Here is a 19,500-nt window from a genome sequence, read left to right on the forward strand (position 1 = left end):
GACTCTAAGCAGTATTTTCCCTGGAGTGCAATAAAGACAACAAAAGGGAAATGCAATGGAGCTGTTGTGATTTTTCCTATGAATAGAGAAAAGATCAGAAAAGGCATTCAAAAGGAAGAGAGGAGGCAATGAATTAATGAGGAATGAGTTGCGTTGCATTTAGGCTAAAGCATTCTGCATCTATGGCCAGTTAAAGCCAGGAATGGCACAACTACAGCTGCGCACAGACACAAGCATAAATGACTGTTTCAGGTGTTTTCCACGCTACCTTTTACTTTGCCCCGCTGTCTCAATTAGCATTGGTTCACTAGCTCTGGTGTAAGCAGCTAGTGCTAAGCAGTAATATATAAGCAGAATATACAATAGAAGGAGGATACATTTACAAGTCAAATGGTGGGCATGCAGATGTTATATAGCTGAGAGCTACTGACATGCCTTTTTGTTTTAAAGTTGTTTAAACTCAGTAAGTTTCATCACCAAAATTAATACCTGCTGTTTGTGCTGTAGCAGACAGAAGAACCTATTTAGCATAGTGATAATCATCAGCTAAGTTGTGTATCTAAGACTTTACTGCACCTGCTTCTCCAGCACTAATACAGGTTTCAGAACTAAATTACATCTCAGCCAAACCTTGATCATGATACGAAGCACGCACTGCAGAACTCAAACACGCATAAACAAATCTTCGTGTAATGTCCTGAGAATATCTAAAACTCACACAAATGAAAACAAGCATAACAGTGTCTACTAGCATCAGACAATGAAGGAAGCTATCAGGTTTTCTAGCATGAATCTCAAGTCCCATCCTGCCTCCCTTTCGCCCCAGGCAAGATATCTTGCTTCTCTACTTCTCCAGGTCTGTGTTATTTTAGGCATGTTAATGATTTGGAGCTTATAAGATCACTAAGTAGAAGGAGACAATCAGTTCTCTTCCTGTGAGTCTTGGGAAGAACATAAACCTAGACCTCTACAAACAAAAGGTCAGCACGACACAGGTCTATGGGAGCGCAGAAAGATCCAGGAAAAATGTCTTAAATATTGCGGATGACTCTCCCAGTACAGCTGAGCCATCAAGGTATTATGTGCCTTAAAAACATGCAAGGAGAGTTACAACTGCAAAGAGCTTACAATATGAAGTTGACCTGTGCTTATTTTGTACTGTAAATTTTTTTCCCGATTTTGCCTTGAAGTTTTGCTGCAAACAATATCCTCCTCTATTTGAAAAGTCACAACATTTTGTCACTTACTGCTGCACAGAGTATACAATTACAGTGATGCAATTTTCACAGGAAGGTGGTATTTAGAGGAGGTAATATCACAGATACAATGAACATGAGGAAAATGGATGGAAGCACAGAAAAGAGAGATAAAGGCGATAAAGCGAGATCCACAAAAAGAAGCAAAATTTTGAATTATGGGACTTCCGCACAGATGCTTAGGCGCAAGAGATAGAAAAGATGATCAAAGTCCTTCGACAGATTTTCATTAGTAAAAAAATCTACAGCAGCTTAAGTTCTGGCTACACACAAAAGCATAACTCCGCATTGGCAGGGATGGTCAGCTGGCACTGCTCCAATGCCTATGCTTGATCAATATTCTCTCAGTAGATATTCTACTTCTGTCTGCAAAGGGGACCAATGACCTCAGCATGCTAACATGCATCTCTAGAAATAACTTCTACTCAATACACACAGACTAATGTCTTCTCCTGTGTTCAAAAAGAAAAGAGCAACTGCACCTCCATCTGCAAAAGGAAATGTTAGAATGTACCAGGCTATGATTCCAGCCTGTGAATGTTAATTAAACACAGACTACTATCCTGCAGTGCAAAATCAGATATTTCAGAAAATTCGAGCTTAAAAGAGTACAAATCAGCCTTCAGTATTAGCTATTTGCTTAATTTACATTTTCCTTCTCACTCTACTGTGGTAGTACCCTGTTAGGAATAATATTTTAAGTATCTAAAGCTCCTCACAAATTCCAGTTTAGGAGTCAGATGTTCAAAGTTCAGTACTGCAATGCCCAGCATTACCACATCTGCATTTCTGTGCTGAACTGCCTTGAGAAAGCACCCACTCAAGACAGATCAAACCTGAGTGCGTATTGGGAACTGGAAAGTCAGTCCAGTGGTCCACAGTGAAATCATTTTCTTCTTGGATTGCCCCTTTAGTAACTCACCCTTGATATTCACACCATTATCTGTATTTTTCAGCATATTATTCATAGTCCTGTAACACAGCTGTATTGCTGCATGGGGACGCTTCTGGTCCCAAAACCAACTTTTTTACCTTTGGATCAGCAGTCAGCAGCTTGAATGCTTGATATACTTGTGCTTCTTTCACGCCTCCACCGAGATCCAAAAAGTTGGCTGGCTTTCCACCATTCAAGGATATTATATCACATGTTGCCATTGCAAGTCCAGCTCCATTGACTGTAATTGTAAACATCAAGTGCTTATATTTCACATAAAATTATGTAAGACTTGTGAAAATGCTTAAAACATATCAGCACAACCACATAATACAACTCAAAATGTTACATAAATATTTCTTTCTAAATAGGTCAGTACCTATTCAAGGATGTTCAGTCCAACAAATAATTCAAAATCTGGTGCGTACACACCAACATTTAGATTTATTTATGACTGTATCAGTTTTAGGACTTAGATGTGCACCTTCCCTTAAGTATGTATGAGCACTGGAATGGTAACTGTGGAAATACAAAAATTTCTGATTTAAAAAAAAAAAAAAAAGAGACAAAAAAACTTCTGGGAATAGTGATCGCATCACGAGACATGAAAGAAAAATTGACTCCTTAAAGCTTCCCTCCCATCACACTGATAGCAGTAGATGATGTTTTGTATTACTGTAAAACAGATGACTATATTTTGGGGACAGATATCATATGCTCCTGGAAATGCCTTTTATTTTGTGTTTGCACCAGTCTAGAAGCATTCCCATGGGCATGAACATCCTTTAAGCTAGGAAAAGTAGATGTGAATTATTTGTCCCCAGTAAGTTGCTCCTGCTGGACAAAGTGAGGCTTCTGTATCACCCCTAATTCAACAGCAATATCTAATACTAAAAAAAAAAAAAACACCTATTAAAAAATACTGTAGTGTTGCCAATTATTGTTTGGAGTTTTTTTTAAATTGAGATTACAATCTCACTGTCACTTCTTGAATCAGCTCCAACACATTATCAGTATCTTCTAGATTTGTGGTTACAGTAAACATCAAAGCAATGTAAATACTGGACATTTTCTAAAACTGGTCATTTCACCAAGCTGAGATGAAATAAATAATTCAATTAGGTTCATAATAAAATGATGTACTGGCTAAAAGAATTTGTACAAAATGAAAATTATTTACAGCGTAGCTGACCTTTTTACTTATCTCTTCTAAACACAAGAGTAATTTCTGTTCTACAGAAACTTCAGGAAAATAAGAAACTGGTATTTTCCTTTTAACAACCAAGCAGCTGCTTTAGCAGCTTTCCTTAAAGGGAAATGGAGTTCAGTATTCATTTGTAAGTGGGAATATCTTGGTTTTTACACACAGGCTTTTGCAGGGCCTTCTGAGTAACACAGTCTCTGTTTTGAAAATTAATGATTAAATTTTCATGACTTTTCTTGTTTTGTTTTAATTACTGGAAAGACCAATTGCATCAGCTTAAAAATTCAGAATGTAGAAACCCCACAGTCTTCTCCCTTAACCCATCTGTCTTCTCTCTGACATCACACATGCCCTGTCTGTCTGCTATTGTGGCCTTCAACACAGTTTCAACACAATTTTAGTTTCATTCCTGCAAGAACTCATGGAAGGACAGACAACCTCAGCAAAACAGACTGAAATACTGTCAAGGGTGGCTTGAATGTCAGAATGTAAACAAAGTCTATACACTGAACGAGTATGAATTGTCTTCAAATGTCTTTTGGATTTATTTGTTTTCTTACCAAAGCAAGCAATATTTCCATCCAGTCCTATATATTTTAAGTCATATTTGGCAGCTTCATTCTCTATAGGCTCATTTTCAGACTTGTCATCCATGGCAAATATTTCTTTTTGCCTAAATTCTGCATTGTCATCAAAGTTTATCTTGGCATCAAAACAAACAACTAAAGAAAAAAATATAAAACAACATACAGACATTTAGAGATTACAGTTAGTCGAGTTCCTGAAATATTACACCAACTACTACAGCAGGGAGGGGGGAAAAGGGTTGCTTAGGTACTAATACTGCTTCCAACATATGATCAGCTGAAGTTCTAGCACTGAGTCCAGTAGAGAAGGGTAAGTCTTCCTCAAATCCTATATTGAGAAAAAGTACAGCAAACATCTCCACACTATGCAGTCATGTGCCTTTGTCAAGGGGTGATCTGCTGTGTTTGCTATCAACAAAGTACCCATAAGTTATGAAGGCAGTTTTTATAATGTGGACAGGTGGTCTGCAGTAATTTCATAAAAGACTCTATTTTCAGTATTTTGAAATTTGCTAAGAGGTTAGCAATCCAAAGCAATGTTTGGTAACATGCACTCATTTATAGTTGAGCAATACAAAATGCTTTCTTTAGCCATATTTTTAATTTATAATGTTATTAGCTATACACGCATTATTTCCCTAAAGATCTAAATTAAAACAACTTTAATCAAATGTACGTTAAAAATGATCAAAAGACGACGTTTAAATAAGGAAAATGTAAAAAGTAAATACAAAACTTGTCAATGTCAACATCTGCTATAGTTGTAAAAACAAATTAAGAAGTAGCTGAACCTGAGTATCTTAAATAATAGATACCAAAGTCTAGCTAGTAGACATAATATTCACATAAAAAAACAAAGAGTAAAAGAAATGCCTGTAGAGTGAAAGGGTTATTTGCCTATTTACTGACTTATTATTTCTATAGGTTTACATAGGCAAACACCTCATTAGATTAAAATGTCCTAAGTAAATGTAAGACTGCATACTTATCATTTTACTATTTAAGTAATTTGATTTATACTATATCCAGATTATAATTACTGACTGAATTATAATTGATTTCTCAATGTAAACCAGTCAGATTTAAGTGCCTTTAAATGCTGCATCCAGAAAAATCAAATAGTTTTTCTTTCTGCTGTGTTCTGATTCATATTGCCACTGAAATACATACATGGTATGTACGCACCTGCTCATGAGCATTGTACACATCTCTGCAACTACAGGCCAATTACAATTAAAAAGACAATTTTTAGTCTTTGATATAGATACCCATCAATTAAAATAACTAATCATACAGTCTTTTTTGGTGGACAAATACCTCTCTCTCTCTCTCTTTTTATTTAATATACAATTGTTTAACTTAGGAGAAAGTATCTAAGCAAACAAAACATTTACACAAATAGGAGAGTCTCAATTGTATGTCTTGATTTGCATTGGGTTTTCTTGTTTTGGATTTCTGACGTTGCTGGGGTTTTTGTGGTTTTTCTAAATATATTTGATTTGTAACCAATACCAGATTAACTTAAAACAGGATCAAATGTAGTTTCAGTGACTGCAATTTCAGAAAACTATTAATGAGTCTTTGCATATAATAAATCTCTCTTGGCAGAGTCTAGATCTTACCCGGTCAACCATCACATGGGAATCTGCAAAAAGGAGAAATGTCTGAAGTTCATAATATGCTTCTACTGTACTAGAGCTGCTTTAATTTTTTTTTTTAACAATGAACTAAGACCTGTACCATTTTTCTTCTTCAAGCTTTGAGTTCCTTAAATTGCTAAAACAACTCAAAGCTAGAGTAAAACTGCAGTTTCAGAGCTCTGTTTACCTTAGACATGAACATCCTCAATGTCACATTAATAGAACCTAATTTCTACAGAACATTCTTCTTTAACAAAGGCCATGCTGTACAAAGTAGTAGGAAAAACACCTATTAATATTTATCAAACCATTTGCACCATCAAAAACACAGTTACATGCATGATAGATTATACAAATGAAATTTTCTTCTCAACAAATATCAAAGTAAGCTCCAACACTTATATTTGTGGAGTATTTCTGTTGTTTTTGCTAGCAGTGTAGGATTTTTGTCATCTGCCAATTCAACAGCTTACACTAAGAGCAAACAAATCAAAAACCCCAAAGAAATTGGCAGTTACAGGCTTCTGACCCAATAGTATTAACAAAGAATTTGCTATAAAATTAGACAAAAGGAAATACCTATGACAATGTATTTTCTTACGGAAATTCACACAAGTGAAAAACACAAAACACAGCAAGAAATAAATCCATCTTAACTGTTACTTTGACAGGAATAATGGTCTTCATACAGAGACTTATATTTTATCATTAGAAATAACTGCATTAAGCTACTCAAGTGTTCTTCCATTTGGTTTATCTTTATTCTTCTTTAAGACATTTCAGACAGAGAAACTGCTAGCAAAAAAGAAATAAGCACAGGAAGACTTCCGTGTATGTCTGCTAGTAAGATGGCTTTCACAGCTTGAAACCCACTCTGTTTCTGCTCCTCAGCTTCCTGGATGTGAAACACATGGGGAAAAACCTCAGAGAAAACAGCATGAAAACTCCTACCATCCCTCAGATTAAGCCTTGCTCACTAAATATGCACAGCCATTCCAGAAAAGCTAAGCTGGCAACTTACCCAAATCAGTTCATTTTTTCCACAGTGCCACCTCCCAGTACTCAAGCAAGGATGCAAAGTTAGTACCACCATGGTTGTTTAGGACCTTTTAGGACCACCAGTTTTGTTTCCTCTCATTCCCAACTGTTGTCTTCTTCACTTGCCCCTAATTATCTACCAATTTCCCCTTTGTGTTGGTACCCAGCCAAATATGTCTTCAGCACCAAAATGATGCCCCTATTCTGTCATCTGACAGCGCTGTCTCTGCCCTTCTCAATTCCTTCTCAGTATCTATACACGTCTCCAGTGTCCACTCACTAATACCCAAGACATAATAAAGGTCTTCCCTGCAGGATTATATGGCTGAGACGATGCAGGTACCAAACCGGGGATTTTGTCCTTTGCTCTGCCAAAATAAGAGAACAGTAAAGTGCTTCTCTACTAGTCATCTGAGCTAGCTTTGAACCAGCAAGTGTGAATACCAGAACAGCCTAGTCCTGGCACAAAGAGCTCACCTCAAGCTCATTTGTCTGCCTGATAGAAGGCAATTGTCATAGATGTCCCAATTTCTGACATCTGACCAAGCATAAGGACTACTGAGTACCTTCTATACTGCCCTGTAGTGTTAAAGTACGTTGGTCAATTACTCTACTAAAAAAGTTATTTCAACAAGTTTTGAGGAAGGAAATTTTGTTTTTACAATATCAGTGGTCTTGAACCCACAAAATAAACCTGGTAAGTACATCAGTCATAGCAGACAAAAATACCAATGAATTTGTTTTGAAGTGAACATCATAATCCACAGGAAAGTTCCAGCAGTTTTTGTTGCACCTATTTTAAAGGTCCCATTCATCCGCAAAAGGTCAAAAGTGTCATGTGTTGCACACTGCTAGAACTTGAAAAATCCAAACCGTTCATTTTACAAGGCCCTATTTCATTGTTCTGCTTTAATTTCACTGTGCAACAGAAAATGAAAATGTCCTTCTCACCTCATTCCCAACTGGTTTTAATGAAGCCAACAGATCTATTTAAATGGCAGGGAAAAACAAGTCTATTGGGTTCTGAAGGCAAATTGTCCATTTCCATTTAAAATGCAGCCTACGGTACAACTACACTGGTCAACAGCAGGGCTTTTTGCCTCTCTCCCCAGTACGTGTTCACAAATTGCATAAGAACCAATGGAGCTAGACTTAGTTGTTAAGAATTTGACTTATATTTATTAAGCTGAGTGAGGTTTATAATGCAGAAACTATTGATTCAATGTGCATGTTATTATGGTACTTCAAATGAGCTGGAAATCTGAGTGTGCAGCGCTGCGAAAGATTCTCAGATACATAGAGTTAAAGCATTTGGTGGAAATCATTCTCGTAAGGTAAACTCTATCCAGAGAGCTAAAGGATTCTGGTGGCAAGAACACCAAAAGAACCCAACTAAGAAGGAATTCGTAAAGGTCAGAAAAAAAGGTTCAAAAAGCAGAATGCATACTTTTAGGTCATAAATATGTTCTTTTAACTTAGTTTAACCTGAAATCAGCTCACTATGTAAAAAAAAAAAATTGACCACACATTTGATCATTATTACCATTGTGTCTGAATTATCCTCATATACTTTAATAGAGAAGTTATTCTTTTGTATTTGTTTTTAAAATGTCACTTCATAACAGGGTGTATTAGTGTCCTAGAGCTCATTTTATAACAAAGAGCAGCACTTTGTAAGATGCGTTAATAAAATGGGGTGGGGCAGGATTTGTTTTACATCTTTTAGAGCTTTTTCAGAGTACATTACCAGCAGAATTTTCCTTTTAAGCTGTGGACAATTCTCTGCCAATTCTTTTGCATTTGGTTTGTTAATAAAAAAGGGAAAAACAAGGCTGGATAAGTGGAAGAGACTGCATAGTTTCTAGCCACAGTTCAGCTTTTGAATTCCTGACCAAGTCAGCCAAAAATACGGATTTTAGTGAAAAGCTGTTCACTTTACAAACTAGCTGTGGGCACATAAAAAGTATTTTTAAAATGCTAATTCTTTCAATTGGTACTGATTCCTATGAGGAGGTCACGGTCTTAACTGACATAGCAGCGATCTTTTTCCAAAAGTTTCCAGAACTGCAATTAAGCAGCCGCATTCCTAATGTCTGTTAAAATGGGGAAAAGCTTGCTCTTTCCATTTTCTAATTTTCACTTTAATCTGTAGGTGTATCTCATAAAGTTGGTTAAAAACTGGAATTCTCTTTCCTGAGTATTCTTTATCAGTGTTTGTCAAGAAACACCCAGCAGCACTTCCCAACGTCAAAGACTTCTCTCAAATCACAACATGATACTGTAGGTAGGGCCTCTACTAGAAAGTCACCAGTGCTTGTGAACCCCAGCCTTTGACACTGAAGTCTCAGCTAGCTCCCCCTGAGCTCCACAACTTCTCACCTTTACCTATTTAAATTAAAGAGAAGAACTAAAAAGGGAGGGGGCATGAATACTGTAAAATATTGGCATTAGGAATGAGTGCAAGGGTAAAAATGGTCTGCCATCAAATGAAACAGCGAGGTGGTAACTATGATCCACTTGGATCAACCCTACTCTATTTTAATATAGCACAGGCATCTTTCGTCCCTCTTCTCTTCTGTCCAAGTTAATTGGGTTTCAGCTGGAAAACCAACTACTAGAATGACACAAAAGCTAACCCAGCTCCTTTTATTTACCCCTATACCTTCTTAGCCCTTTATTCATGGTGGAAGCAGATCAATTACTCTTTTTCTTCCCAATGGATGTAGCTCAGTGTCTGTTCCAGCTGGAATTTCTTCTGTGCTCTAGTAGGTTGCGGATTTTAACTTACCTATGTGTTTACAAACGTAAAATAACAAGTTTCTTTCCACACAATCTCAGGAATTCTAGCAACATTAACAAAAAATATCCAAGACAAAACAAAAACCAAGAAAAAGCCAACTTTGTACAAAGAGCAGAAGAGCAGAAAATGTTACTGTTTCTCAGCAAGCATAACATGTAGAAGCCGGTATTTCCAGTATTCGGATGAAATAACAAAAGGTATTGAAATGTAAAACCTGCCATGGGAATATTTATGAATGTTGCTTAAATTACATTACAAAATAAAATTAATGCAAAGCTGCTGCTACAGCCTTCTATGCAATTTAATTTATAGTTTGCATAAATAAAGAATTATAATACGTTCATTTGTTTCCTTCAATTTCTTACCTTGCCCTTCTGGAGTTTCACCAAAGGGATTCACTTCAACCTGAGTGGCATCAATTTTCAAGAAAAGATTATACAGCTTCTTAATTTGATCTGCTGCCTAAATTTGATCAAGCGATTTACAATTACCACACAGAAAAACAAAAGTTAATGTTTTCAAGGCAAAGGTAAACCATTGTTGATTATTTTTAATGTATTAAATTGCACACTAGCTCTAGATAATTACTGCTTTTATTTCTGTTTTCTTAATCATATTTATATAGCATCTAAAATAGCTATAAAGTAGCATTATGATGCTGCATAACATTTAGTAAATGTATATTTAAAGACTACATGAACTGGAGAATTTCTACAAAATAAACAGCACGATTATTATGACAAGTTTAATTTGAAAAGTGCCTAACAGTTCATAATGACATATTCTCCAGTATGCTGAGATCTGAGTTGCATTCACATTAATCAGTCTAAATTCAGAAACCATAAAGCAGTATGTGCACGTCAGTGACTTTAGAAAAAATACACATTTCTCCTTCCTGCATCAGTCTGAAATGTTTTCTTGAAGAAATCATGTCAGAAGCATGCTTGTTTACTCTTTACAAGATACTCTTGCTTGTTCATTATTGTTCCTCACCATCTATCTCTGTGACTGGTTCTGTGGCCAGAAGTATTGTGACTGACTACTAACTTCCAAGTCTTTTGTTCTTATAACATTCTTCCATTAATAGAACAACTTAAACAACAGCAGTGTGAACGTGCATAAAAAAATATCCCTTTGGTTCATTACACACTGACAACCTATTAGCTGAAGTAAGTTTGCAGATGAAGTGCACTAATAAAGAACCATTCAAATTTGTTCCTTCATTACTGATCAGTTAACCGAAGTACACAAACCAAAAATATCTGGGACCTCTCTTGTGAGGTCTCAAAGTGAATGAGAATAAAAAAAAATGGAAGTCAGCTTTCTCCCACAACGTCATTCATAAGAAAGAAAACATTACGACTGGAAAGACTTAACCCCAATACTGCACTACATCAGGAAGAACATAGGGAGGGATGTTCCCATCTCCCTCTACTCAGTGCTGACAAGGCTGCACCTGGCATGCTGGGTCCAATTTCGGAAGCAACACATCTAAGACTCTTTAAAGAGTTACAGTTTGGAAGCAGCATATAAGTTGCTTATGAAGACTTCCCTGCTCAAAAGTCATCAGCTGAAGCATTCTCAGTGGTTTTGACTTTAAAAAAATTATCAGTTATTAATCTGCACCCACCAAGGCAGCAGTTTCCTTGGCATGGACACTCTGGTCAACAAACTATCCTAATACCACATGGGTAAGGCTATCAACAGTGACGCTAGGGAGGAAGTCCCACCGTGCAACCCCACATTGATTCTGGGCAACCTGAAAAGCTGCTGTTGCCCTAGTACACTGCTGTAATTTTAACAGACCACCAGAATCGTTTAACTTTTATTAAGGGCTGCTCCATCTTTCAGCACTTCTCTGAATCAGGCAGCCTAATGTCAACATTTCTCTTTCTCAAGGTCTACAAGTACTGAGCCTCTCTGAGGCAAAGCGTAAAATCCCAACCTAGAAATAGCAAATGTACAAGTAAATACTAGGATTTGCCTGAATAAAAACTATGTCCCTATGCTTCAGTAAATTCCTTTGAGTTGACAGCCCAAGGAAAGAAATGCATTCACTCCAGCATCATTTAAATGTATTGTTGAAAAGTCCATATATTGCTGTTAATAATTAAGTACCAGAACTCTTCAAAGGTTGAAAGGTTCTGCATAATCATTCCTCCTCATTAGATATACAGCTAAATCTTCAAATGTGTGTTAATCAACTTAATGATTATGCATTTGTTAATTGCACGGTTGGGATAGAAAATAATTAAAACTGCTGAATTAAAAATAAAGGAGTTCAACAAAAATGACAGTTTGATGCTATGGAAAAAAAAAACAGGCAAAAGTAGCTTAAACAAGCTTTTTCTCCTCTGCAAAATGATTCATAACGGCAAAATACCTTGCATATTTGTGTACAATATGGAATTCCAATATATATAAAAAAAGATACTGAAAAGACAACAAGCTGGCAGACTTTTGGTTTTAAGCCGAAGTTCGAAAGAACAAAAAAGGCTTCAATTGTACAGAGACACACTTTTACTTCTCCCCATATTAAGGCCAAATTTGCAAAAGAAGTTCTACCCATGTAATCCACTGAGCTCCAAGGGAATTCCATGAAATCAAAAGAATCCCACGTGATGTAACAGCATGTTTTCATCAATTGCTTCAAAGAGCAGGGACTTTCACTTTGGAACAATAAGGACCTTACTTAAATTGCTAAAGCCTGATGACAATTATATAGGTGCAATTTAATATTTAAAATGTCAAAATGGTCCTGACCTAATGGACACTTAGCCTTTCATGTCTATTTGAAAAGCATTTATTGTATGGCTGGGCTAAAATGTCTTCAGTAAAAACTGAGGGAGCAGAGTCAAGTTACCTGCTGTTGCAAAGGTCCTTTGAATCCCAAATTTTTTGCCATCTGCAATGCCTGACGATCCTTTATACCTTCAAAAATATCTATTTCCTCCTGTAACAATAACATGCATAAATATAACTAAATATTCAATCTGAATGGAGATTTATAACTTCAAAAGGAAAACACTTAGTATACATTTGCAAATCAGTAATTAAAGCATGGCTATTTGCCAAAGTTCTCTGAGACTGAGGCTATAGCAGCTGCCTATAGGGTATGTTATAATTACCACACCAACTATGAAACAGTCCTTCCAAAAAATATATAATTCTTCAGGGTGGCATGCTGACAAGACAATGTGACACCAGTTTTCACTTTTAATTACTGTACAGATGGCGTTGACGAATATTTAGTCTGTTAATTTTTATGACATCTTCTGGAATATTTTCAAGGCAATGGTGTCACTGCCCAGTAAGACTGTGAAGTTTATATAATTTTAAAATGCACATTAAATATTTTTACAATTTTTTAAATAATTATACTTGATTATATCAATTATTTTCCCAGATGAATAGCTTGTCTACTCATTATCATGCCACGGTAACATAAAAAAAAAAAAAAACGCTTAAATGTAGTCATCGTTAAGAAAGCAATTACAACAGTTGTATTTCAGATGGAAGAGTCATCCAGGTACAAAGAAATAATTAACGACTCTGTCAATTAGAAAAAAAAACAACCACAGAAACAATAACCATATTGGCACTGACCTGCTTGTGAAAAAAACCTGTGCACCTTCCTGAAAAGGAAACTCGCTCATTAAACATTTCAGATATTAAGTTTAACATATCATATCAGTAACAGACTGATTTAAGCTCTTTTTCTAAATTGAGCTGGAGACACAAACACTAACAAAATCAGATGTTCAATATGCTACTAGACAACAGGTCTGATCCCCTATTTGGTGAAACAGAATTTTTATGGTTCTTACCGTCTTCTTTCCATACATGGAAGAAGCTAAAATGGAAGGAGAAAGGGGGGAAAATATATATATACACACTTTTGGATAACTGACAAGGAAAATTTTTAGTCTAAAACATTATTTTAATACCTTAAAGATAAGTTCTGGGCTAGTAACTGCAACTTCTTCTATGTCAACACCACCCTGTGGACTGCCAACCATAACAGGTCCATTGCAGGCTCTGTCCATCAAAATCGCAAAGTATGTTTCCCTGGAAATATTCAGCGCCTCTGCAACCATCACCTAAAAATGAATACAGGGAAGAAAAAAAAACAGCAACAGTTCTGACTGGTCCATCTAGCTGGTGACACTTAATCTGAACATAGCTTTGCTTCCTTGAGGTGTCAAGAGTAGTGAATGTCATAAAATCTTTTGAAATGTAAGAAGCAATTAAAAATTAACAGAACCAATGAGGGGCAGTATTTCCCTCTGCTGTGATCAAGCAGAGAACACCGTGGCTCACGTTTTCTGCATTGCCTTAAAATGCAGCAGTTTGATACTTGCTATCCTGAAAAGAAATGTTTGTTTCATTGCTTTTACAAGACGTTACAACCCAGTGATTTTTTTCCCAAGAAATCCTCTCTCCCTAAATAAGAGACTCCCCTGATGCTGCTGTTCTCACTGGGGTATGTAACAAGTAGTGTAAACCAGGAACACCTAATTGTTGGGTTTTTTCCCCCAAGAGGGGCACCGGAGCTGCTGCTGTGTCCGTACAGGGGACATCCATATTACCTTTTTATTCCCAACAAGCACTTTAACATGCTGCCCCCAGAAAAACTTGAGTCACAAGGGACTACAGTCTTGCAAATCACACAGATGCAAGAGAGGGCACACTGGCTTTCTGATGCATCGCATCTGTAGCGCCGTTCCTTACCAGTAAAGCCTCAGGCTTAAGCTCGCTCCCTCATTCTGACAGAAGGCTGTCCTACACTTACAATCTCAGCACTGAATTCCTGCCCTGCCTAAGTATTTCCTAAGGAAATGGGTTTACAAATAATTCTGCCATCTAGCTTTTTACTTTCACTTTAGAGAGACAAGCAGATGTGTAACCTTCAGACACTGGCACATTCTAGAAACGTAAGAATTTATTTTTCCAAAGAGCTACTCATTTCTATTTATTACTATAAACTACAGAGCCCTTTCATAGCAGTATCTGACAGATACCTCGGCACACAGCAAAAAAGATGATTCAAATCCTACATGATTGGAATCTACAAGAACTCACATTAAAATTGGGGGGAAAATGGCCCATATAAATCCTCTGTAACAATTTTTTCTCTTCTCCCAAAAATATGCCAAAGCTAAAGTCCTTTCCATTTCAGTATTACAATAAGTGTGCCTTCCTCTTCATCTGAACTGTCAGTTTTTGCAATAGTTTAACAATAGGACTCACAAAACTGTGTTTTGATGCAAGAATACTAAATTCCCCCAAAATATTCTTCATGTTAAAAAAAAAACCCGCATATGATCATTACTAATTGTTCCTTACGATCATAACAGGTGCCACAATCTCAGGTGCAAAGACTGTAGTTCTCTTCTGCGCTATAGTTCTGCTTTTCAACCTGGAAGTTGAGCAGCCACCTCTGCAATTTAATTAGCACTATAGCTTCTCCTTCTGACAATCAACTACACATTCTTAGCAGAGCTACTACTTCCTATCTTTCAATGGAAGTAGTAGAAATCAGGAAAATCACTTTCCCTAAGATTAATATAATTAAAAAGGATTAAGTGGCAACGTCCTTCTAACGTGGTCTGTTTATAAAGCAACAGTTTTGAACAATAATTGTAAACGAAGGCCATCATTCTGAATGAAACATAAAGTGAAATTAACTCTAACATTCAGCAGTTCAAACTCCTTAGATCCGAGAGGCATGTATACACCCGCAGTCTTAAAACTCTGCCTACCCGGCAAGATGTGTTCCATCAAGTAAGTGTTCCTGGGGTTTTCATAGTTCAAGGACTATAAACAAGAAAGATGCACTATACTTTCACCCAAGTCGCTTTTTTGACATTCTACTCTGGAGTACATAAGAAAGAATGTACTTACCTTCTGCCAGGCTGTACATCTTAACAGAACAGGAAAAACAGTAAGAGACAAGGAATTAAACAAAGCCCTCTGTGCTCAGAATGGAAGGAAAGATGCTATTTCTTTACCTTTTTTTTTTTTGACTTGGAAGAAGTTTCCTTTATAGTAATTTTGTTTCCTTCCACTTTTATCTTGCTTTATTCATAGAACATAGGGTGATGTAAAGGAATAGTTCAAATAAGCGACTGTTCAAAAGCAAACTAAAGAAAACTAGGGTGAAGGAGACAACTAAGAATGTAGAAAACTACTGTACTACTAAAAAGCATCTGCCTATTTTAGGCTACTATGAAGGGATGCTAAAAGCCAACTTCAGAAACATAACTCATTGGCTACCTGCCGAGATTTGTCAAATTAACACACAAAGTTATGGAAAGCATCCTTGATTCGCTACTATTAGTCTTTTTACCTGCATGCATGTTTTCACCTTCTTGCATATCCTGCATCAGTGCATCTGAAAAACGTGAGTCAATTGCTTTAGACATAGGTCAAATAAAACCAGCTGGTCCTACTGGATCTTGTCTGAGTTGTTCACTTCCCAGAGTGCTCAGGATCAGGGCCAGACTCAGGATGGGAATCCACTCAATGAGTTTAGAGGAATACGTTTGCAAGCACAGCAGGTGGAACTGACATTATTAAATCAGGTATCTTTTCAGCTGCTACTTCTGACCCAAGGGATTGTCCGCACTATTGCTAATTAACCATGTCAACATCATCAAATACTTCTCTGTCTTAATTCACCAAGCTATTGAGAGTCTATCTACTTTGTAGCAAGCGAGCTTACTGTAGAGTAAAAATTGTCAGACTGCAACATCTCTCATTTCTCCCAACAAAAACCAGTTACTGTCCTTCACCATCCTCCCTGTTTGATGCAGAGCAAAGCCAGGCAAATTGGTGTTCAACATCTTTAATATTATTTGTTAAAGTCTTCCTATCATTCATGTGACAAAACTAATGCGAACACGTTAATGAACAGCTAAGAGTAGTGAAACTGAATCTACAGACTGTTGACTTTTCTCATATCATCATTATCTGTTTACCACATCAGGGTTATATTTAAAACGTCCTGGGGAAAAATCAATTTTCTTTAAAACTTCCTGATAACTTCAAGCTTTCCTTCTTAAAAACAAATCATTATCTAAAAGTTTAAGTCACACATCGAATTTCATGAGGGTAACTACAACAGCTCTTTTATCCTGAATCAAATATTCAAAATGTTAATTCTGTTATTGCTTGGAGAGAAAACACAGGTAGCAAATTCTCAAGTTGTCATGATAAGAGAAGACTGTCTTCTCAGATAACCAGGCTCTCCAAATTCCAAGATGCCATAAGAGGATTTTATGTAAACTCCCAAAATAGCTTCCAAGTTATGAGGGAACTGAGGAGACTATTTATTTAAGAAACATCAATCTAAAGAAGCACAAACACGCTTTAAATTCTGTAGTAGGTGCACAAGCCGAGAAAGCAAGCTGAAAACTCCATCTTCTCCTCCATAATTATTCTAATTGTAGAAAATGTCTATATTTTATTCCTTCCTTACAAATACATGTAAAAGGTACGTGACTTCCACTCCCTGACTTGACACTAGCTCATTTCTTGCCTTGCAGAAAGTGACTTAATAAGTATTTTCCTTCTGAAATACATTTATTACCTAATTTTTTAAAACATAAGAGTTCACTCAAACTTTCCAGAACACCAAAAAGTTTAAAACCCACAAAACCGAAAAACATCCCTTTTCTTTTCTTCGTAAACTGCAATTTTCTTTAAGTACGTGTACACACACGTATTCTTACGTACACATAGAGAGAGAGAGAGAGTATGTCTTGAAATAGAACAAAAATGCCTGCTATTAACTCTCTACTTCCCCACTGCTCTTAGCAAGCTTGAAGAATCTGTCCGGCAATTTTTGTGCATTAACTACCCACTGCATTAAACGACATTTTAGACATAGATAAACTCATACTTTTAATCATATTACTGTAGTTTGTTCCTTGATTAAAATTTCAGTGTTTGACATTGCAGTCTTGATACTACACACCTGAATGCCTCAGCTCCTTTGAAGATCCTACAGTGAGCTAACTTTGCAAATGACAAACACTTTTAAAATACATTAATTTTTCTGGGATATGGTCTTTTGATGACCTAGCTGCATCATTTTAAACAAGCTTTCTTCACTGTCTAACAAGCAATAGGGAAGACATTGGCCAATGCTATGCTAAACTGTTATATAATTAATTAAAAACAGGATGTATGCTCTTACCATAGATTACCAAGAATAAAGATCTCAACACCAAAAATATCATAAAACATACTATTACGTTATTACGTATGTATGTGACGAAGATATGAAATGGCCTAGGGCTTTTAAAAGCCAAGTCTATAATCAGAATGGAAGTCTATGACAATAGACGATCAGCTTCTTCCAGTAAAAAGCACTACACCAGTTTATCAGGCATCAATATTAAAATACTTGCGAGCCGTGTCCTGGAAAGCTTCCATGTAACACTACAACAATGGAAAAATACACAGTCTATCAAAGCGATATACTTTCCTGTACCATCAAAATAAATGTCTTAAGTTCAGTAGTGCAAACTTCACCTTAAACTTCATGTATGCCCTAGCTGCTTACTCTTGACCACTGTCCATTCATACAAGCAACATGTGGATGGGGAGTAAAGCAATTACAAGTTAAATCTTCTATAGCTATTCTATACAAGGTACAAAAGTCATCTTAATATAAATCCTTTGAATAATCCACTTCAAAAAACCCCAACACCCATACCTTTTTTTCATTTCTATCAATTTAGAAGAAAATGAGAAGTTTCTTTTTCAGAACTGAGTATGTGAATGAATGAACAGACTTGCACTCAGACAAAAGAGTGAAATTTCCTGTATTGATGTATTCAAAGTAGGTCAACCAGGGCAAAAGAATAAACCCAAAGAATTTATAAAAGAAAGCTGCTTTTACAATACAATTCTTTCAAAGCAGAGTGCCTTAATATGGGAAATGTATATCCTTTTTTATATCCTTAGTATTATCACAATCTCTGACAGGCATGCCTTAATGGTAATACTGTTCCTTCTTTTTAATATCTAGTATTTCTTTTTAACAACAACTATAAGGAGTGATGATAATCTGCTCTCCTTCCTCCCCAAGAGAAGAACCACCTGAGCACCTTCCTCCAGCCCTCATTAGACAGTATCTTTCCAGACAGGTGTTCCCCTTCTATGCTAATATACCAAGCTGCTCACAATACATTAAAAGTGAACTGCAGTTCTTTTTGGCTCATGCCAAATTATCTCCTGGCATTAAATACAGTGTGGCTCTTGACTACATACCTGTATGAAGGTCTTTGCTCAGTAAAACAAAGCAAGAGATATATGTATTTATATGGCACATAGGCAATTGCTAGGATTTGCTGAATTACAGAATTTTGCTAAGGTAAAGGAGAATCTTGCTGAAGGGCTATCTGCACTTCTCTTATTTAGGCCAATACAGAGCAATGTATTTATGCTGAAGTAAATCTTGGCACCTTGCAGTATGCACCATCATAAGTAAATGAACTACTACATATTAGCTGAACCACTACCACGACCACATATTACTCTGTATCTGCAATAAGTTAGGAAGAATCTACTTTTAGACACTTTTTTTTTTAAATTGAGATCATTCTCATGCAAAGTCATCTGTCACTATCTTTAATAACAGTTGCCCAAAGCTGAGGGTGAATGAAATACAGATAATATTATTACTTCAGGTAATCATGTATATATTACTTCTCTAAACAGAACATCAACAAGCATGTACAATTAATGCTATATACAGTTATGCTAGCACTTAGTATGTATCTGTTGAAGGATGAACCTACGACGCAGGATTCCCTTCAACACAGGTAGCAAAAATTAATTTATTTTTCCACCACTAGGAATGCTGAAATTGATAGACAAAATACATACACACAAAGAAAAAAATAACATTTTTTTTTCTTTCATCAACTAGATACAGTCAATGAGGCACTGGAGAAGGAATGAAAAAAAATAAATCTATGTCATACACTCCAGTATTTGCAGTAAATTGCAGCTGAGCACAGTTCTCAACTT

The 19,500-nt window shown here is 36.3% G+C and overlaps 1 protein-coding gene across 1 annotated transcript in view; it reads right to left on the reverse strand.

Moving 5' to 3' along the window:
• Positions 1-19,500, reverse strand: part of SUCLG2 (succinate-CoA ligase GDP-forming subunit beta) — a 130,872-nt gene that overhangs the window by 52,937 nt on the left and 58,435 nt on the right. Inside the window, exons 5-9 of the mRNA XM_075713995.1 lie at positions 13,407-13,559; positions 12,323-12,412; positions 9,825-9,921; positions 3,955-4,116; positions 2,289-2,431 (exon numbers count right to left, since the gene is read on the reverse strand). Coding sequence (XP_075570110.1) covers positions 2,289-2,431; positions 3,955-4,116; positions 9,825-9,921; positions 12,323-12,412; positions 13,407-13,559 — 645 coding nt within the window. The remainder of the gene's footprint in view (positions 1-2,288; positions 2,432-3,954; positions 4,117-9,824; positions 9,922-12,322; positions 12,413-13,406; positions 13,560-19,500) is intronic.

This window comes from Pelecanus crispus, chromosome 7 (genome assembly GCF_030463565.1).
Source record: "Pelecanus crispus isolate bPelCri1 chromosome 7, bPelCri1.pri, whole genome shotgun sequence".
Taxonomy (NCBI): domain Eukaryota; kingdom Metazoa; phylum Chordata; class Aves; order Pelecaniformes; family Pelecanidae; genus Pelecanus; species Pelecanus crispus.